The sequence below is a fragment of the Ptychodera flava genome, chromosome 21, assembly GCF_041260155.1.
Source record: "Ptychodera flava strain L36383 chromosome 21, AS_Pfla_20210202, whole genome shotgun sequence".
Lineage (NCBI taxonomy): Eukaryota > Metazoa > Hemichordata > Enteropneusta > Ptychoderidae > Ptychodera > Ptychodera flava.
The window spans coordinates 1,667,136-1,690,565 of NC_091948.1; the positions used below are offsets into that span (position 1 = coordinate 1,667,136).

At 39.9% G+C, this 23,430-nt stretch overlaps 1 protein-coding gene across 3 annotated transcripts in view; it reads right to left on the bottom strand.

The window, feature by feature from the left end:
• LOC139121059 (semaphorin-2A-like) overlaps positions 1-23,430 on the bottom strand; it is a 291,580-nt gene that overhangs the window by 220,898 nt on the left and 47,252 nt on the right. For all 3 annotated transcript variants that reach the window (XM_070685673.1, XM_070685674.1, XM_070685675.1), the window contains exons 2-4: positions 15,239-15,343; positions 6,028-6,191; positions 1,033-1,098 (exon numbers count right to left, since the gene is read on the bottom strand). In XM_070685673.1, coding sequence (XP_070541774.1) covers positions 1,033-1,098; positions 6,028-6,191; positions 15,239-15,323 — 315 coding nt within the window. In that variant the 5' untranslated portion in view covers positions 15,324-15,343. The remainder of the gene's footprint in view (positions 1-1,032; positions 1,099-6,027; positions 6,192-15,238; positions 15,344-23,430) is intronic.

The window sequence follows — 23,430 nt, forward strand, 5'->3', positions numbered from 1 at the left end:
TTTTACTAATTGAGAAGACAGACCCAACGATTGCAGGACTGTGAAACAAGTCTGTTGTGAAAGTAGTGATCTGTAGGGTTGATAGAAGGAAATTGACCTTAGTTTGTGCAGATCTGCATCCACGTGTGATCTGGAATTTCCATGAGTGACGTCATTGTCACGTGGTACAGAAACGTCGAGGGAGCGTCGCTGGGACTGAACAACGATCAGTCGCGGTTATCTGAACCGCAAGGCATTTCTTGAGGCTACTGCCGGGACTGTAGAGAATTTCTTTAAAGTTGAGCAATTTTTGTGTGAATAACTCGAACGGACAGTGCGATTCAATTATTCATTTCATAGAGCTTACAAGTTCTGAGTGTAATTTACACCCTGTACCCTGTGTACTGTAATCAATGTATCCGTATAGTACCAAGGGGAAATTGATGAGTGTTTGCTATCATATTTCTGTGTTTATAATTTTCAACATCAGAGAGTAATCATTACCCGGGTGTATTTACATGTGTATTTTGGAGATTGTATCTGTTGCAACATGTTGATGAGGGTTGGGTTGTCAGCGGTTACGGTGCTTTAAAGTCTGTTGACAGAGTATATATGAGATTGAGCATTTCGTTGAAATTTATCGTTTGTTTCATTAAATTATTTTGTTACATTAAGTTCTCCTGGTGTGTGTCATGTGTTGCTCCTTAGACTGTAGCCCGGACTTCTATGCCAAGGCTATATCTACGATTCAGAGGCCCTTTGAAAGAAATTGTTTTGCTCCGTTTTTGCATGTAACTATAGCTGAGTTTGACCAAGAACGGGTGACACATGCAATGTTGTTTCAATGGAAGTCTCTCTTGCATAAGTAGTAATGTTTGCATAAATCTAATTAGTATTCACGGGTGGAAGTGTAGATCGCAAAACACTGTACGATGCTCACTGGTGTCAAACTCAGAACAATTGCAACTTTGGTGCTTCTGCAATTATAATACAATTGATCAAACTGTATTAAATGGAATGAACAAAATGAGTATTGAATACAGAGATACATACCGGACTAATTATTCTACACGGTATTGCACCTGTAGAAGGATCGTCTTCGACATCGAACATTGAGAGCTGCAATGAAAAAAAACAAACATTCTAATCTTGTAAAATAGATTGCAAAAAAAGTAAATTCTACGGGCAGTGTTTTTATGTTAAGAAGCATAAACAGGTGAAAGCTGATGACTAATAGCATGCTATATGGAGGGAACTTTAGGTTGCAATTTTCAATCAGAGAGACTCAGAAAAATTATCGAATCATAACACAGGTTTGTAATTCTTAGATACCACCGTTCATATAGGATCAGTGAATATGACCATAGACAGTAGACGCGAGAGTCTACGATGTGTCAAAAGTAGTTGGTGATGTACCACAATATGAATTAAATAGCAAACATTTATCAAGACATAAATATCTTGATATAATATTTCCATTGTTGGATCAATTCAGTTCCTTAACAGTTGTACTTAAAATCTTGAGTCCAAGCCGCAGAGACACTTTAGTGTTCCACGCTTGTATGTACAATGTTATCATTCTACAGTTTATCATAATACAGGATATCACAAGAATGCCCGAAATGACAGTTTCTCATCTCGTTGGTATGCTTGGAGTGTGTGAACACCAGTATGGACTCACTTTGTTCACAAACTCTGTATCATTGCACAAGCGATACATATATTTGTTTTAAGAATGATCATTGGTGATTGGCTCTCCTCGTTAGTAAAGGAAAAGCAAGTCCACACATCGTTCATATAATGGTGGTTTTGCGTTTAATGTATGGAACATTCCATGTCTAAAGTATGTCATCAAGAAAACGGTGATCGAGATACCAATCAAACTGAAAGATAAAGGAAGCGGACTGCATTCTATACACTAATGATTACACAATAAGAAAGCATCAAAAGTAACTCGTCAACCAGTGATTTCACACAAAGATAATAACAGACAGCTTATAACAAAGAAAATATTCCTGCACTGTGACAGAAACGCACAACATTAAACATGTCAATGATCACATATATCTATCTCTCAATCTAGTAAACACAATCGAACACGACCTTGAAATTTTAACACAATAGAGCAAAATTAGACATCCTAGTAATCTAGTCGAAACGTAGGGTTCCCATGCACCCCATGGATATATATTTTTAACCTACATGTTTGTAATCCTTAGGGTCTATAGTTAATGAATTTTGATGTTCCCAAATCAAATAGTGTCCCATGGGTTCATTTGGTGCCATCTTGGCCGCCATCTTGGCCGCCATCTTGAATTTCAACAATTGGGTAGGGGTCACATATTTACTGCTCGACGGAAACAAAAACAATAACATACTATAGGCCTAAACGTTACACTTCTAGAAAACCCAGATTATGGTCTTTTCATTGATATATATTTTAATGGCGATGAATTAATATTCGAATGTCGATAAGACTTTATATCGACCATTCACCGTAAATCGTAATATTTGCTGAATTTCAAACCCAATAATTAAGTTCCTGTTCCTCAAAAAACATTTCATAAGGTATTTATATATTTCAGGAAGAACTTAGTGTAATTTATAAGAAAAACAACATTGAAAGTATGTGCCTTGAGATTTCGTGGGTGCATGATCTTGTTCTCTTAATACGTGGTATGCCACATATCCATGTGTAATATAAGGGGGAGGGGTAATGTTTCCCTTCTGTTTTCGAATAATGACTAATAAAACCATACAAATGTAACATTTTTGAAAAATGCTGAATTAGACCTTTCTAAAAATATAGTTTTATGGGGAAAAGTCGCATATTTGAAAGTTACAAAGCTTAAGCCTTTCAGTTTGTGTCAATTTTAAGTGATTTTTTTAAACAAAATTATAATATAAGGGGTGGGGGGTAATGTTTCCCTTTCTGCCTTTAATCATGAATCATGAACCATATAAATGTTATTTTGGTTGAAACATCGGAAAAAAGGCCTTTCTAAAACTGTATACTATTATTGGAAAAAATCGCCTATTTTAAAGTTACAAAACTTAAACCTTTAAGTTTGTGTCAATTTTAAGTGACTTTTTTCAACAATATGCACAAAACAGTTAGTCCGTTGGCCTGGTATCGAAATTATCCCTCGAATGAATTTTACCGACTCTGATTTTCGTTAGCTAGTATTCTCAGCTGTCATAATCTGCTTATTTATCATTTAACTGATGGTGGGTAAGAGTGTAACGACTTGTTTGTAGGGGGCTGTCACGCCCTCGATAGGAATGGGTTAGGGGTAGCATATAAGTCCTTCCTAAAAATATATAGATACCTTATGAAATTTTTGGAGGTGTGGGAACTTAATTATTGGGTTTGAAATTTAGCAAATTTTACCATCTATGTAGCTGTGGGTCATAGCTGTGGTGTTTTCAGACGGGATTCCTGCCTTTTACGGGCCGGTTTTGACTTTTCCGATTTTTAACCCCGCACCACAGCTATGGGATATTCCATAGACTAGCGTCCAAATCCGCCGCAAGCACCCTTTGCGCAAGTTTGCTCGACGATATTTCGAAAAATTTTCCATCCAAATTACAAATTGCCAACATTCATCGACAGCTTGGTTATTAGGGACTCACCAGACCAGAAATCCGCTCAAAATTCACTGAAATATCGCCTTTTTTCTAAGTTTGCGCGACATGACTACACGTAGATCGCCATTTTGCTAGCGTAAAACTGTTGGTCGAGGATCCTGCAGTACGTCACTACAGTGACGTAGGGCCGTGACCTCTCAACTTCTGAACACAAACTAACTTACGGCCAGCATCCGCGCGGCGCGCCACGAATAATTATAGATCCTAGGACTGAACTTTTTTCCCCCAAGTAAAAGTTTGGTTTCAGTTTTGTGAGACTGGGAATGTCCATAAGACGAACGATGGTCATCGATATCACACGATGAATCTCTCAGTTTGTGTTTAGAAGTTGAGAGGTCACGGCCCTACGTCACTGTAGTGACGTACTGCAGGGATTCTCGACCAACAGTTTTACGCTAGCAAAATGGCGGTCTACGTGTAGTCATGTCGCGCAAACTTAGAAAAAAGGCGATATTTCAGTGAATTTCGAGCGGATTTCTGGTCTGGTGAGTCCCTAATAACCAAGCTGTCGATGAGTGTTGGCAATTTGTAATTTGGATGGAAAATTTTTCGAAATATCGTCGAGCAAACTTGCGCAAAGGGTGCTTGCGGCGGATTTGGACGCTAGTCTATGGAATATCCCATAGCTGTGGTGGCGGGATTAAAAATCGGAAAAGTCAAAACGGCCCGTAAAAGGCAGGAATCCCGTCTGAAAACACCACAGCTATGGACCCACAGTTACCATCTATGGTGAATGGTCGATATAAAGTCTAATCGACGTTCGAATATTAATGTATCTCCATTAAGTTATATATGAATGAGAGGGCAATTATCTGAGCTTTCAAAAAATGTAACGTTTACAGTATTTTTTTTCCGTCAAGCGGTAATTATGTGACCCCTACCCCGTTGTTGAATCCAAGACTGCAGCCAAGATGGTGGCCAAGACGGCGCCAAATGAGCCCCATGGGACAATATTAGATTTTAAGAAGGTCAAAATTCATTTACTAGACACCCTAAGGATTACAGAAAAGGTAGTTTAAAAAAATATATTCATGGGGTGCAAGGGTACCCTACCTTCCGACTAGACTATAGCCTCCAGAATGAAAGAACTAACTTCCAGTGTTACATTCTCCGCTAGGTGATTGGGTACCGTACGTTGTGAGTTCGAGCCCGATTGAAAACCATCGTATATTCCAGTGGGACAACATAGGATTACATGCAATCTGCCAATATACCATACAATTTATCCACTGAAGATGAACATGAGGCAACTGATGGAGAAAGTCTGGCAAACTTCCGGAATATAGCGTCAAATAATCGTAGTGTCTTACACAGTCTCTCCACTCTGAGCACAGACTGCACTGACACGCGGATTACAGCCGTTGTGTCTCGCCGTGCCTAATCGGAATATGAATGATGTGTAAAGTTGCTTCCCCTTTACTAACCTCATCAAAGTTGTGAATATTATTTGACAAAAGGGAATTCACGTACTACTGTAAACTAGCATACATTGCAGGCAGACAACACACTTCAAAACGAATTAGGTTTTATGTACTTCCGTCCCTCCCCTTCCTGCTTTGATTGCAAATATATGGAAAAAGATAAAACCATGTAGTGTGGTTATTTTGGCTGATATATTCCAAGATAATTACTACTGTTAGAGGTACACTAGTAAGAAGAACGTTTTCATTAGTATAGACACATTTTGCACATTTTAATAATATGTGAAGTAACTTTCAAAAGGGAATGATGCAAGCAAAAGACATTCACTGATAAGAGCTATTTTTCTACCAAAATACCAATTTGATTAAAATTGGATGAGAGAAGTCGGATTTTTGTGCGGGACTGCAGAAAAAGACGTTATCTGATGGCGTAAAAACCCGACCCATCCCTACAACGCATTTAATCAGATTAGTACTTTGACAAAGTACAATAACTCTCGTTTTTACTGGCATTGAAAGGACGCAGGAAAACTTATGCTCCACTTAAGTGGACTGAGATGAAATGTCTTATGAGTAATTTTATCACGCAACAACCGCAACAAAATTCTCCAACGCATTTGAGATATTCAAGCTCAGCCTATATGGGTATGGATTCTGTTAATCTCAGCAGCTACAACTCCAATTTTAAGCGTATTTGATAACCTCTTCTGTCTGTGTAAGATTTTGCTTTATTCTTACATCACATAAACACTCAATATCAACCATCATCATCAACAACAACATTTTTACTAGTATCATTGTGACCTTCATTTATAAATTGATCATGTAAAGTATGATTTAATGACCAGACGACGTAATTTCAGTGATTGGTGATGAGAAATGCTACATATTCATGCTGTTCATTGTTGAAAATGGCACTTGATCATATCTTGCCTATATCAAAAGCCGTTCTGTTCAAGGTAATACCTACAGTACTTACATCAGGTGTTGTATCATTGATGTTATTCTTGTCAACTTTGAAGAGATAGCCAGGGCCATCTTCTTGAGGCAAACTTACAGCACCAATGTATAAGTAGTCACCCTCTACATACAGTGTCTTATAAGATTCTGCTTCATTATGCGTGAAAACATGTTGCACAGCATCTATACAAGGAAGAAATGTGAAAAGGTTATAAACAGCCAGCGAGGGTGCTTGATTGTGAATATGAGATGTCTTGGGTAAAAAGTAGCATATTTGGCGAGAAATAATCACCCAGTGATTGAGGTGATTATTTCACTCAAATATGCTACTTAACAGCCCAGAGGTCTAATTATCCGCAACCAAATATCCTTATGCACAGTTTATAACCTCATTATAATATGATACAGTTGAACACAATAGGATGCAACACAAACGAAAAAAGACATGTAAGTGCAAGCCACGAGTGCGACTGTGCACAGTTGATCCACTCGATAAGGAAACTCATCGCATCGATTATAATCATCGCACTCCACTTGAAGAATTTTATTGAAAACGCTCAACAAGAAATTGAAAAGAGTTGTTGTTTGATCGTCGTTGCTGCTTGTACATGCTCTTCATCGGTGAGTTCATTGATAAAGCTGCACCAGATTAAACTTTCACAATAGACCTGTCTGACATCCTCCGCGTTGAACTCTCAAGCTGCAATTCGAAATTTTGCTTACTTCCAAATATTACGCAGGCCTTCTTATTGAGAATACAAACAGCAACAGGGGGGTGAATGGACCACCCGATTTGGCAAATGGAGGCTCCCAAACCCCTCAAAAATGGTATTAACCCGCTGAGCACGCTCTTTCCGCGTTTTGAAGGCCCCAGCGCCGGACATGGCCCCAACATGCATAGGGAATGGCCCCTCCCCCCCCCCAATCCGGATTAAACTGGTTTGCAAAAAAAATATGTACAGAACTTCCCCTGAACACATAAGAATTAAGACTCTTATAAAGAGTATAAATATAAAAAGTATAAGTATAAAAGTAAAAAAGTATAAATATAAAAAAGCCACCCAGTTTTTAAAAAATCTGATTTATTTGCAGTTTGAAAGAGACAAAAAGAATTATCATGCAACTTGGCCGGCACAATGACATATACAACACCCACACAACTGCATAGATGATTGATTTTAAAAAATTGGTTTGAGAGTGAAATTTAACGATCAATAGACAGTATCTGTGCAATCATCTGTGACAACTACGGTGTTAATTACTGGGGCATATGACATCCCTTTACGGAAAGCTAAAGTCCACAGTAGACAAGAGTAGATGTACGGACGGTCTGCAGTAGATTTTACGTAGATCTACATCAGGGTTTTGTAGATGAAGACCCAAAGCAGTTTATCTTCACGAAGCTATATCTACAGATATTGTCCACACCAGACATGAATTTGTCTACAATTTGTTCTAACTTCATCTACGCTAGACCTACACTTGATCAACCATCCAATCTAAGGGAGTTTCATCTACGAAGTTCACTTAGGCAAACAAAGAGTCATTTCTACTTCAAATGCACACTCTTGTCTACATTTTAACTAAATCTTAGATTTTATCTACAGCACTGGTGCTTGCTACGTACTATGTCCAACAACTGAATCCCTTTAAGTCCTATGATTAGCAAACTGCAGGCTCCATGGCTGCAATGCCCATCAGAAGCCGTATTTGCAACAGTCACTTGTGGTTCCGTATATGATGGCCGCTGCTATGTGGTATGCATTATAGCGGCAGTCCTGTAACGAATCACAAGTGACTTCGGTAGTCACGCTTGGATGTGTTCGTGTTGTATATCCACGGAGGCATCATGGGCATGATTTTCCTGGGGTAGAAGTCCACAATGGATTTAAATCAAGACAAGTTTACGCATTTAACAAAGCAGACCTGCGCTTGCTGCATACTCTTTGGGTCAAGCAATATTCTTCAACAGACGTAGTTCTATATAGCGGGAGAGTCTACTGTTGAGAAATGGAAGGATAGCGTGCCTAGGTTGCACTGATCATACAGGGGGCTCATTTTGTTGTGTTAGCAGATATGGGGCAGAGATGAGGTGGCGTGGGACTGCTATTCGATGTAAATGAACAGCGTTGTGATGTCAGAGTGCACCAACCAAGACCCTGCTGAGAGTGTGGCTATTAGTGGCCCCGGCGAAATGTCAACCGTGATGTACCATGATCAACAGGGTATTTGCTGGTTTTTGATGTTTGACCATGAACTACCATGGTTGGCTATGATATGAGACCACAGTAAGCAGTCAAATACCTTGGTCTATCACAGTTGACCACGGTCTATTATCGCTGATCTGTTCATGATTGTCGGCAACCATGGTCAACCATGTTATTTGATGACTGATTATATTTCTGACCATCGTTATCAATGCGACCATCGTCCTAGAATGACCAATTTTCTTGATGACCATGTTTTAATTTTTTATTTTGGTTAAATTGTAATATTGCAAAATTCTCTTCAACAAATCATAAAGAATATTTTCAGGCAGAATTTAACACATGTGTCCAACGATGAAGACAACAGGATACCAAATATCATAATCACTCAATAAATAAACAAAATCGAAGTAAGTTATAGGTGGTATGTACTGTAAATTACCACATAATCCTTAAGAAAAAGAAAAGTCAAAGGATTAATGATTTGAGAAATACTATTTTTTGAAAAAAAAATTAGATAGGTCAATTTGTGGAATGCACAAATTTATCAAACCATTACCTTGGAATATGAAATAAATGTACTGAAAAACATCAATGCATGAAGGTTATTTCTCTGGACATTAATGTTTTTAAATGATAAGTTTCAAAAAAGCCGTGACGAATTTCAGGAAAAGAAACTACAATTTTTTGTTTGGTTTACAAGTCATACCACTGAATAGCTGCAATGTAGCCCATGGGCCCTGTTCAACGTTTTTCTGTGTTGCCGTGTCGCACCGAGCACTAAATAAGGCCATTGCCTCAGTCATGTGTCGATCAGAAAGTGTTACTGTCCTACGTTGATACATGCAAACACATTTAGAAAGGTAATAGGCTTAAAATCTGACTACTCACGATAGTTACTTGCATAATCATACATGTCGGAAGGCCATAGAGGTACACTGACTGATTTATAGTGTATAAAAGTTGGCATACTCTCCCATTCTTGCAAAACTAATGTTTGAAAAGGCAGCGGCAGCAGCCAGGAGGTCACAGGTCAAACAGATCATCATGTATTCGAACTTTGACCTTACAACATCACGTGTTGTAAAACAAGACTTCTGATTGGCCAATTTTGCCAAGGTTGCCATTTTGAATTCCAGTGTTGGAATATGTGAGTCTGGATAATCATTCACTCCATTAAGCCACGGTTTTTGGGAGAAATCGTCGATTACTTCTCTCAGTCGACGATGAAGGGAACACAGAAGAGGTTTAGGAGAACAACTGTAATGATTGAAGGACGTTGCCTGCGTTAGACACTTAGAGTTTATGTAAGTTAAACTTCGATCAGTGGATGTCCGTTATTTACAGTGTAATGGCCGGCCGTGGACATGTTGAATTTTCCAGCCTTTTCGTGACGTTTCAACTGAGAGTTTGCTACTTCGACACTTTCCACACCTTAGGGGGCTATTTCAAACCAACCACTGTTCTTTGAGAAGTTGAGAACATATGGCGACAAGAAGTGATCTCTGTCATATTGATTATGGATTGGTATGGTACTTATGGTAGCAACTCTACTGCATGCAGTGCATAGGAATAACATAGTATAAATCGGACATGATACAGTTTTATTCTCGTCTCAGGTGCCGATCATTCGATGTCTTAATGATGGAAGAAATGTTTTCGGACTTGATACAACCACTCTCTTTCCGAGTAGTGTGGGTGGTGGCATGGTTTGTACTGTGATTCATTTCTTGTGCAAGTTTACTGTTCATTAGCTCTTACCATGAAGGCACCACAGACTCAGCTGATCGTGATTTTTACATGTAGCAATTGAACATTGTTTTACCATGATGCCTTGTTTATTTTGGCTGAAACTCAACATCTAATGATAAAACATCAAATCAAAGTTCTCATGTTTTCCATGTACACTTCATTTTCAGCAAAGGCATTTTGAAATATATAAAGTGAAATTTATTTGTCAACAAACTACATTTGACAAAAATTGCAAAGTTTTTGAATAAGTTTTTCATAGTTAAATTTTTATATATATATGTGAATTTAACATAACATTTTTAACTGATCAGTTTCCATTTGATACACATTTTAAATATTGTGATCTGTTGATCTTACCGTTCCAGGTCTTTCAAAGGACAGATTTTGCATTTTTTTGTATATTCCATTATCAAATTGCACTTAGTACGTGTAATCCAAAAAAGATATCAACAAAAGTACCGAGAATTTATAATCATTATTCTTCTAACACTAAATTCACTATTGATATATTTTTATAAACAGTTACATGTACTCGTCAAAATTTGTGATGTTTCACTTTGTGATGACGTATCTGTATAATCTGTCAAAGCATTTTTAAACAGACAGAATTTATCAACAGACTTTCATGTATAATTCATTTCCTAAAATGTTGGTTATTCTTCCAACATATTAGATATGTTTTCTACTAACATTAATATTTTGCATTCAGTATCCAGTATAATAGATCAAAGTACAAACGTTTTTATTTTGTATCTAACTAATATTTACAATGAAAACATATATTTAACAGCTCATTTCATGTTGAAACTACAATTATTGTATGTTCATAATAGAAGAGATATTTGTTTTATTGTACAGTAATATATTGTTTTTTAATGAAACATTTATTGCCTGAGGTTTTTCTTTTACAGTCAAGTGTGATTGAATGTGTCCACTGGAATGAAGACGTGTTGGAAGTATATCCTCTCAACTTTTTCATGGCTATTCAGACCTTCTGGCATCTGTATACATGACTCTAAGGTGAATTTTAGAATCTGCTGCTCACAAGGTAAACGTATCAAAAGAGTTACTGGGTACTGGGTACATTTATATGTCACTTTAGAAAACTATCATTTGTATACAATACAGGGGAAGAAGCAGCACAATGATGTCATGTACCACATGCTGACTGTCAGAATTGCTGTGGAAAAGACAATGTCAGGATTTACAATAATCTGAATACCGTGAAATATTACAGGTAGTGTGTATGCTGTTGTTGAGCCAGCAGTTACCATGCCTTTCATATGAACCCCGCCCCTAATCTTCATGCACACTCCATACAAACAAACACAATTTAACTTCTACTTCTCTGTGCAAATATATATTTTTACTATTGCCAAAACTTGGTGCAAAGTTCACAACACTCATGGTGGTCACCCGTCATTGACCACGGTGGTGGCTGTGGTTGATCATGATTGACCATGAGTTTTAGCCATGTTTGACCATGTTAGACCATAGTAATTTGTGCCATTTAACAAACATGGTCGTCTATGGTTGACCGCGGTCATATAGCCATTGCTGACCATGGTTTTTTGGCAATGGTTGACGATGGTAGACCATAGTAATTTGTGCCATTTAACAAACATGGTCGTCAATGGTTGACCATGAATTAACACGGTACACCATGGTCATATGACCATGAACTAACATGTTAATTCCTGGTTGACCATGTTCACTTTCGCCTAGGGGAAGCAAAATAACCCTGACAGAAACATAGAATCAAAAACATTAACACTTGCGTGTACTTTTATGCTGCTATTCTGTTACAAGTGTAACAATATTGGCCCTTGGAAGCTATTTTATTTGGAATATTACAGACCCATCACTAGTACTTCAGTGGGCAGGGGGAGTCTGATTTTAGCCATTCAACCCATATGCTTTTTACCTCCCGCGCATTTCTACTTTCACTGGAGAATCCAAAAGCAAAGACGGTGAAGCTTTGAAGTGAGGAAGCGCGGAGTTGAGAGGATGGCAGGACCAAGTATGTACTTACACAGGCAATAGAAAGATCTCTAAAGGGTGAAGCACAAGCAGCAGTTCTCTGCCTTGACCATGCAATGATCCATGAGATAATTGATAAGGTCGAAAGTATCTACGGTCAAGTCGAGACGGAGCAATCACTGCTTCACAAGTTCTTCAATAGTCAACAAGAAAAAAATCAACCACTAGCTGTATACGGGCCGCCTTTAAATCATTTAGAACATGCTGTGCGCATTAGAGATGCAGTGAGCAGAGACACACTAGACGGGATGTTGAGAGAAACTTTCTTCAGAGGGCTTGGGGATGAAAGAGTTGCTGAAATCACCAGACATGAACTACATAGATGTGATACTTACATGCAACTGTTTCGAGTAGTTAGAAATGCAGAACAAGAAATATAGGAAAGAGAAGATCATCGGCGTAAGGTTAAAAAAATGCCGGCGAGTAAAGCCCACTGATCTACTAACCCTGATGATGATTCTGAGGCTGACAGCACAGAAACTGAAGGTTCTCAGAGTTCAGTAAATATGTGATTGCTTGGACAAGTGGCAAAAACACTGCACTTGATGCAAGAACAGCACAAGGTAGACCAGAACACAGTAGAGTCTCTGCAAAAGATGGTTAGTGATTGTCCATAAGAGAAATTGAAGTTATCCCCATGACTGAAGTGGCAATAAAGTTGAGAGGTTACTCAGAGAACTAAGTGAATGGCGAAGGAAGTTAGACGAGAACAGAAGAGACTTATCTGAAGCAAAAACCAAACTTTCCGATTGGCAGCGATCTAGTAAAACAGTCAACAATAACAAGAATAATAAAGCATTCAATTGTTTCACCTAAAGAATGATTTTATCCACTGACCTGAAGAATGACCATGAAAACCAAATGACCTCGAAAAGACAAAATAAAAAGCAAACAAAAAATGGATTGATACAGTCCAGGCAACACACAAGCAAGGCTGGATCTCATCGCGACAAAGGAGGAAAGCGAAATAGGCAGGCCCGACCTATCGATAGCGCAGTCTTAGGTCCTTTGAATGAGGAAACTGCCAGTGTGAATGGAGAGACTTGCAAGTGTTTAGAAGACAAGTGACCACAGTCAGTCAAACCTTTTGGAAGAGGAGTTTGCCTTCACTCCCATTTTCCTCTTTCGATGAACTATTGGAGATAAGAGGTGCTACTGATGATAAACTGCAATATTAGGAGTCATGGAAGTCTTTTCTGGTCCAAGTATTTAAAGAGCCAGAGGAAAAGCTGATTATGGCGTAAGTGGTACCCGATAATACATATACTCACAGGTACCAATAACAGTTGGCACTCGTTGGCTGAACTCATATAAGAGGACCGAAAACCAGTCAGAAGAACTCAAAGTCTGCAGGAGTTGCAGGATTACTGCTACAGCTCGCAGTGTTTTAAAAATGCTACACGCAAGAGGAAATTCATTGGGAAGAAGGGCAGTGGAGAAATGGTTCATATATACCAGTGGCCTGCCAGAGCAATAATTTGCTTGGCAAGCCTTTAACCCTAGACATCATCGAGAAAATTTAGGCCAAGCTCATCAGCAAACACTACACCATCTACAAGACAGCGTTCAATGCATGAGTGAGCGAGAACATCGTCAGCAATCTCGTTTCTTTTGCTAGTTAGGGCTTGGGCTGCTTGCTGCCAATCAACAGCATGGAGGGGCTTTCGAAGGATCTGGATGCCTTGATCCTTAACTTGTGTAAGTTACGTTAGAAGGCACCGTCTTTTGTATTGAATGGAAGAGTTAATATATCTGTCTTTCAGCACTTGAATTCGAGAAAATTTATTGGACGGAAAGTGTTGATTTGTCAAACGTTCAGGACTTTGATATGGTGATATTAAGTGTATAAATTATGCTCTATCTATGGTCTTGATATCATATGCTAGCGATCATCGATCAGCGATCATGTCTCTGAAATGCAAACGTGTCGAACTCACAATGCAACGTAAGTCTATCTTAACCGAGCTGCCAATTCAAGAATGATAGGTTGTCGTCAACTCTCTGCAGAATTTAACATTGGTAAGATCCAGGTGAGCACCATTCTTCAGCATCGTTTCAACTTGAAATGATCTTTCTGACGGCTGGGAAGACGATTTCCTCGGTGATTTGCACGGTTACAGCAACAACCGTGACTGTGAATAAGATTCACATCAGATACCATGAATAAAGAAAATACGGAACCTCAAGTTGTGAAAACGAGATCGTATGCTCTTCGACTGCTAAACGAGATCAAGAGATTTGCACTTGTAAAACATCCAGGTATCATCGATAGTCTCAAGGATATCGGGAAGGAATTACAGAAAGCCATAAGAAGTTGTCACCTCATCGTAAGCAGCAGACTCTTTACCAGTTGATAATCCGCTAGTTTCTTTTTCAAAAGTGAATGAGATTGTTTTGGTTGAACATTTCAACTTTGATTAAGACAACTTTTTGTTAGTGATATAGTAAATAAAAGTGATTATATTTTGTAACATATAACGTCAAGTGCTAAACAGTGTGTGTGAGAGTGATGTGTGTGTGTGTGTAATCCGCTTGTTTCTTCTTCAAAAGTGAATGAGATTATTTTGGTTGAACATTTCAACTTTGATTCAGACAACTTTTTGTTGGTGATATAGTAAATAAAAGTGATCATATTTTGTAACATATAACGTGTCAATCATCTAATTGCTAAACAGTGTGTGTGAGAGTGATGGTTGTGTGTGTGTGTGTGTGTGTGTGTGTGTGTGTGTGTGTGTCAGGTATCCGGTATGAATAGTGACATTAATATTAATGCGTTTGGCAATAATAGACACCTCTACATTGTGGACAAAAATGACCGGCCATAGGGTGTCCGTATTTGACAAGTTTACATCAATATTTTTTTCTGAAAACCAGTTTATACGGATGGGGAGGGTCCAAGCACAGACTGGTAAGGCCGACAAGTGTGGTGGACCATCCTTAGGCTATCCCTGTTGCATTTTTGCAAACCAGTTTGATCTGGTTTGGAAGGGCACCAACTTTCAAATGTCATATTGCTCGGTCCATCTGCTCTCCCTGCTGCTTCAACCAGGCTTCATCCAATCAGATGACTAGATTCGAACGAAGCATATTATAATTGGATGTATTCGTTAACACACTCGAGCACAGTTTCTTATGGTGGACAACACACACAATTAACACTGATGCAGCCATAAAAATCAAATCGTATGTTGTTGATCAAGAATATTTATCTATTAAGTACTGTATATTTACCATCAAATCCTACTTGTATAATTCCACATTGCACACTGTACAATGCCAAAGGCAAAAGGAGCACTGACAAACGTCCCATCTTCATATAGGGTGGGTCTTTTATACCTGTAATGTTGAATGGACCAAAAATCACCAACAGGATATACATGTATTTACATAGTTGGACCTACAATACAGGTTATTCTTATTGTAGCAGACAGGCAGTGGTGACATAAAATGTCATGCTGCAACTTGAACAATCAGAATGTAAAGGTAGACATTGACAAGAGTAATTACCATGCCCTGCCGGTGGCATTTTGATTGGTCGAGCTGAACATGTGATTGACCACAAATACACAGTAATGGTTTCTTTACATGCCCGTGAATATGATTATAAAGTTAAAAGCATCACTGGCGCATTCAACTCGAATCGAGTACATTTTGCATTCCGAAAAACCTGGATGGTGTTCCTCCAAAATTTCTTCGAACGTTCGGTTCTGCTTCACGGAAGACAAAATCGATCTTTCTTCGCCATGATCGCATTTGCAAAATGAGATGGAATACACGTTGTGTGCATCGCGAGTCGCCATTTTGTTTGAGACGAGGCCTGCTATGACGTCATAGTTCTCGCGTGATTCGCCCGATTTGTCATAGTTCTCGCGTGATTTCGTGCGTTTCATGTTTTTTTCATATCGTCAGTTTTACTTCGGGTTTACGATGCTCTAAAAAGTCTAGGGTCGGGGGGATAAAATCGGGGTAGGTCGGGTAATCGGAACAGCACATATTTTTTTTTTGGCCTGATATAGATAGAACAAAAATGTCATACATATTATGGACCAACTGGAAGTGGTAAGAGTTACGATGCAGTAAATTTGGCGGGCGCCACCGACCACATTATTTGTGACTCTTCCATAATTCAACATCTGACTTTTTCTCGAATCCATTCCCACGTTTCCACGGATTCAGAAAAAAAGATTGTTTCAAAGGCATTTGACGATTTACACAGTTTCATTATCATATTCAAAGATATGCCTTTTGATTATTGCAGGCGGAATATTCTGACTCGAGCCAGACAATATGAAATAGCCACCTTAAAAGAATTAGAAGAGATTCATAAGCAGTTCAAAAAAGTTTTCTTAGAAATTTGTAATGACTACAGAATATAAATTTTTTACTATAACCCAAACGGGATTAGAACCCCCACACACTCACGGCAACATCGCCTAGCCGATAGGCCTCACACAAAACCAGTCGGTCACTGCTTCCAACCCAAAAAGAGTGGTCACAGCAACCGACTTAGATGTTGCAATTCTGTGCGCGACCAAACAACACGGTGTGCGTGGAGTAGACGACACACAGACACAGCACACACACAGACACAGTACACACACATACAGTAATCGGAAAAGCACCAAGCTTTTTTACTGAGCCATCAGACAGACTCAGGGACAAGTAAATATCCACCAGCAATACTGTCTACTCAGGACAGACTTCATTGTTTGTTAATTAGTCAGCCCCTTACGCCTGAAGTTCTTAAGAATATACTTAATCCAACAATTGATACCGAGACAGTCGGACCAGTAGAATCTCCACGAGCTTTTGACTTTGGAATTGCATGGAGCGGCCCTTCGGCACGCGATAGCGGCAGCCAGGGATTTTTAATAGAGGGTTTCGACGAGGAGGAACTTGAAAAAGCTTATTATCCACCTAATCAAGAACAACTAGAACAACCTCGAGTCTCACTCAAGAACCTACACAAACTTCTTAATGCTTGTGAATCTGTGCACGCTTATAATGCTCCGTTTGACTTACAGGCACTTGATATGATGCCGAAGGAACCCTACGGTTACGGGCAAGACTTTAAAGTTACTTGTCTATGGCTCATGTCAGTTGTGTACATTATACTTCAACCAGAACTTATCGATAAAGCTGAACAAGGAGGACTGGAAAGAACGGACCATGGCAACATGAGAAGTCGCTTTGAAGATCTTGCAAACTTAATATGTGCCTCCGGAGGATCGTGGTCTTGCATTTTGTAATTCGAACCGTTCTCCCGGCTTGAATTCAGGGTTAGCTCCCATGGCTGCCAACTCAGGGTAAAGTGTATAAAATGCCTGCCAATCGTTGTCCTCCGTTACATCGACGGGTTTCATTTTGATACTTCCGTGTACGGTGTTATTGTAATTCTCGAGAAGTTGTGGTAGAATGGGGAGCCATTCACGTGTCTGTCTGTATGTGAAGTATTTCCACATCATCGTTTTAAGAGTACGATTAAAACGTTCAACAACACTAGCTTTTTTGTCACTGTAGGTGTGAAACCAGTGAATGTCTGACTCCTCCAACCATTTCTGCATTTTTCGGTTAGTAAATTCCCGCCCCTCATCTGTCTGAAGTTTGCCGGGTTGCCTCCTGGATTTCTTAATTATGTCTTGTAGCGCGTTCAGAGTATCATCAGCCGTTTTTGACTGTATCGGCCTGGCCCATGCATATTTACTGAGCACATCGATTACTGTTAGCATGTATCGAATGTTTTTACATTTGGAACGATTCTCTTTTGTGAATGGTGAAGGGAATTCCACGAGATCAGCTGCCAAAACTCGTCTATCGATGTTACGAAAACGCGCCGGCCGCCCGTAGCACGAGTACGAGGTACCGGTTTATGTAGATTATTATAAGTTAGCTGAGTTTTTAACCACTCCTGCACCTCTTTCTTAGGGGAGAACCATTTGATTTTGGGGGGGGGGTATGGAGGAAATGGGTATGGGAGCAAATTTTTTTTTCCTGTCACAGTGACAGCAATTTTTTTTTCTACTGTCAGAGCTGCATCAATTTTTTTTTTTCAAATGGAGTAGCAATGCAAATTTTTTTTTCTTTGTCATCAAGTTTGTGATGCGTTGTATATAAGGGAGCCGTCATTATTTACGGCCTGAAACTCAGAAATTTCAAGTGACACCCCCCCCCCCCCGTCAACCATGATGAATTTGAGTAACTCCCTCTCTAACTCTGAAATTTTGACTGATCCCCCACTTAGAAAAGTTAAATACAAATACATGTATTTGTAAAATTTACAAAATACAGCAATTTAACAGTAAAGACCTTTGAAATCCTGATGTACTCTGCTAGACTATCATCAGTTATCTCATGATGGTTCAAAAAAGGTGAACCCATCAAAATGAAATTGCAAGTCACAATAAAATAAAGATATAAAAGCTCACGCAGTATCTAACCATATAGTATATTGTTTAATTTGGATGGGTATTATGACAAGGTTTCACTAGGATATCTGACCGGGCAGAATTTGAAAGTACAGGGGGAGAACACGTGAGAGGTTTAGGGGGAAAGTGTCACAGGGGCTTTCCCTATCTTGCATGGAAAGTTTAAGATATTGATGTGTGCAATGGTGCAGTCTGGTGCGATCTGAGAGGTGTTTTTTAATTTTTTTTTTACTAAGTGAAACTGTTAGAACACCCCAAGGGGGAGAGCACGAGAGGGGGTTTCCCCTCTCGTATTGGAAATTTTGGGAAATTGATGTGTTTAATGGTGCAATCTGAGAGGAGTTTCAGGTTATTTTGCATTTGGTAAAACTGTTTGAAAATGACATTGAACACTGCAATATTTTTTTACATTTTATGCATGATCAGTGTTTGTGTCACAATATTCAACAACCAAACAATGACAATACAATTTGTGAAAAACAGTTCTGTTTGCCAGAGACTGAAGATAAATAAATATACAGGAACGGAAAATTTGTGACCTTCTTGTGTCATTTCTCCAGCTGCCAGCTTCTAATGAAAAGCATGAATATGGTATGTTTAACTGTCAAAATGGTCATTGAACTGAGGTAAATGAAAACATGTTTCTGTGATAATAAAGGATGAATTCACAGCAGTTCAGTTTTGTCCTAGACCCTGTGAAAATTTTGAGAAATTGATGTGCGCCATGGTGCAGTGTAGTGCAATCCGATAGGTATTTAAATTGTCTTTTACCAGTAACACTGTTAGAAGAGCCGGGGGGGGAGAGCACGAGAGGGGGTACCCCCTCTCGCATTGAAAATTTTGAGAAATGGATGTGTGCAATGGTGCAATCTGAGATGTGTTTCAATTTATTTCGCCAAAATATATTGAGTAACCCGTCCCCCTTCTTCCTCTCAACATTTTGAGTAACGCCCCCTGAAGTTTTCAATTTTTTTAGTGACCCTCTCCCTTGTATTTCATTACATTTGTTGTTCCTCAATTTTTCATTGTCAACTTGTACATCTTCCTAATATATTTATATTGAGAGAATACTATATTGATTTTAACACTAGTTTATTGACTCCTGTCTTCTGTTTTAAAATTTTCACAATTTACAGAAGTCAAAAAGTCCCCTTTAGATAGTGCCTATGCCATTGAGATATTGCAACAGAAATCCTGAAATATGAAAGGGAAGTTGAGTGCACTGAGGTGTAAGTAGACCTATGTAGTGCATGCTCATATCATAAGTGCTGGGAAAAAAACATAAGAATTGCTTGTGGTAAAAACATTTGCGCCGCCTATGGCGGCGCGCCGGCAAAGAATACATGAGAATAGGGTTTCCAAATTTTGCTAATTTCTGGTGCATTGTGACAATTTTTTTTTTCACTTCTGTCTGTTATGACAATTTTTTTTTCTCAGGCCATGGCAGGATCAATTTTTTTTTCTTCTATCTCACCTGGCGACAAATTTTTTTTCTCAAAATCCTCCATACCCCCCCCCCCCCCGAAATCAAATGGTCTCCCCTTAGTAACTTTTAGTCTGCTGGAGCGTGCTGCGTCATATAATTTTTGTACACCTCCAAAACCAGTTTTTGGGTTGTAATATAATTCTCTAAGAGTTCCTTCGGGATTCCCATCGGTGAAACCTTCGGGCGAAGCCATGATTAGCTACAGCAGCTGTTTATACTGCTAGTTTTCAATCGGATTCAAACCCACAACATACGGCATCAGTCGCCTAGCTGAGAGGCCACAGACAGAACCGCTCGTCTTAATCTCCACTCCCAAAAAAGAGTGGTTCAATAGCCAGCTAAGTTGTTACATTTTTCTGACTGAGACCGCTCAACACATTGTAGAGTTCGTGAAGCACTCACGCACGCATGCTCACTATCATACATCGCACATACACACTATATCGAAGCGAAGAAACGAATTTCATCGCTTTAACTGGGCGAACAATAACCTTATCTATCCATCAGCAGTGTTACCAACCCAGGGTAGAAAATACGGCTAGTTTTCAATAGGATTCGAATATTGAACGTAATAATGTTTTGATACTCCTGTTTTTCCTATTATACGAAAAATGAATGTCGTACGATTGCCGTAAATGAAATACTAGTTTACTGAATGGTGTATTTTTCAATTGCCTGATTAGGTCCGATGCCTAACATCAGTACTAACATCTGTATGTTTTCCCGGCCCTGAATGGTTTACTAATACTAGTATATTGTTGAGTCAGAACCCATACAGATAATCCGTCGTGTCTTGCGCTTAAACTGTTGTGTCGGAACTCTCAGTTATACATACTGTTTATTTTGCATGGCCTTAACTCCCAGAAGGCTTTGTGTTTGAGCACATGTTGTTCTGTACTTTGGTGTATCGTCACACCGCATTAAAGCTGTTCTCTTAGTACATGCCACAGTGTTTCTCATCTGATACCACATTTTGGCGACGAGGACGGTTGAAGCACACCTCCCACCACCAGCTCCGTTTCTTTCAAGTCCTGGCGACCCACCAATTCCTTGGAAAAGATGGTATGCAAGCTTCAAAACTTACATGACGGCCACAGGAATAGACGAGGAAGGAGGAGCAGATGTTGGAAAACGCGCGGTCTTACTCCACTGCTTAGGTGTGGGGCAACGAATATTTCACTCTCTGGGAGACTGTCCGACGTACAAGGATGCTGTGGACAAAATTGAGTCTCATTTTGGTCCAGGAAATCCATGATCGTACAGTGCCATAGCTTCAGGCAAAGAGGCCAGAGACCAGGTGAGTCCACGGCAAGTTATGTCGCTACCCTGAAAGAGCTTGTAGCCCAATGTAATTTTGGCAGCCTCGCCGATGAAATGGTCCGAGACCAGTTAATTGAAAAAAAACCAACTCAACTCGAGTCAGAGAACGTTTACTGATGGAGCCTGACACCCTAACCCTAGAAAAAGCAGTAACACTTGCTGAGCAGATTGAAAGTGCCCTCGCTGATTCACATGTTATTGGGATTGATTCTGCACCCAGTATTAAGCCAATCAAAGTGAAGCAAGAGCCAGAAACAAAAGTACAAGAGGTGTCTATAAAGGACAATACAACAGGGGTAACAGCCACCGGAAAACCGCGAAAAATTGTCTGCAAATTGCGATTCCAGTGATAGGGCCACACAAAGTAAAGATGTTGTTTGCGGCAACTGTGGGGCCAATAGTCATATCACACGTCATCCTACCTGTCTGCTCGTGGGAAAAAATGCAGTAAATGTCACAAGGTTGGTCACTTTGGACGAGTGTGTAGAAGCTCTGCAACTCGCAGAGTCAGCAAATGGATACATTGGATGAACTGACTTAAGAGGCAAATGTTTACACAATTTCAGGCAGTACACCTGCTGACACAGCAAATTTAAGTCCCACGCTACTACAATAAATGGAGTGGGTCTCAATTTGATGATCGATCTTGGGGCTAAAGTTTCTATAATGAACGAGAAACTGTACCAGCAAGATTTCAGTCATGTCCCGCTCACAGCTTCAAATTCAAATAAAGACCAGCTACAACGGTGATACTATTCCAGTTATTGGTATTGCAAAGCTCACTGTGCAATATGAAGAACAGAGTGTATATAGACAACTTCCCGTTCTACATACAAGACAGGGCAGTAGCCTCATGGGTATCAACTTGTTCAATGCACTTGGATTCCAGATCAGCAGACACGGTATACCAGTGAACTCAGTAGGCTCTGAAGTGAAAGACAAGTTTCCTCAATTGTTTACAGGGCTAGGTAAAATCTCCAGCTTTGTACGCAGACCACATGTGGATGCAAGCGTCACACCTGTATCGCAGAAACTACATCCTCTGCCATTAAGCATCCGGGCTGAAGTTTCGGAAGAATTACGCAGGCTAGAGAAACTTGACATCATCGAGAGAGTAGACTCATCTCCCTGGATTTCAAACCTAGTGGTAACTCGGCGTAAAACAGGAGAGATTCGCCTATGTATTGATTTACGTGAGGTCAACAAAGCCATTATTCCAGACAAGTACCCATTTCCTGACCTTGGTGAAATGACAACAGAGTTTCATGGATCTACGGTATTTAGCAAATTTGACTTGCGTCGCAGCTATATACTTACAAGTTCCGCTGGCGGAAGAAAGCAGATACCTCACTGCATTCATAACACATGAAGGCATCTTCCAGTACAAAAGGATGCCATATGGACTATCTTCGGCACCAGGAGCTTTCCAAAAGATACTCGCATCAGTGCTAAGTACGTGTGGAGGCAATCTACACCGCATCGACGATGTCGCAATACATGGCGTTAATCAGGACAACCATGACGAGAACCTCAATGCTGTACTGAATGAATTGGCAAGGTATAACCTCACCCTCAACAAGGAGAAGTGTGAAGTCTCAAAAAGCGAAATAGACTTCGTAGGCTATAGAGTATCAGCTGCTGGGGTGTTGCCACTTCAGTCAACACGAAAGCTATCATGGACCTACCGGAACCGACAAATGTCAAGGAACTTCAGTCATTCCTGGGCACAACAAACTTCTACTTGAAGTTCGTACCAAACTATGCTGATACAGCTGAACCACTTTGCAAGCTTCTCAGGAAGGAAGAGACATGGGTCTGGACAGAAACACAGCGTGAGGCATTCAACAACCTGAACCCTTATGAAATTTTAGCCTTCCCGACAAGATTTTCGGGAGCTCTCCAGAAAAGGTCCCGCAGTGGTCCAGGAGCTCTCCAGGACCATCTTTCCGGGAGAGCGTGGCATTGCTATTCAAATTAGGTTTGCTGGATCCCTCCCGGAAAGATTAATGTCTCTCTGCAGGACAGGTTAGCTGTCGCTCTGCCGGACGGTTATAGCTGCCGCTCTGCCGGGCTGGTTTGGTGTCGCTCTGCCGGGCGGGTTAGGTGTTGCTCTGCCGGGCAGGTTAGCTGCCGCTCTGCTGGGCAGATTAGCTGCTGCTCTGCCAGGCAGGCTAGCTACTGCTCTGCCAGGC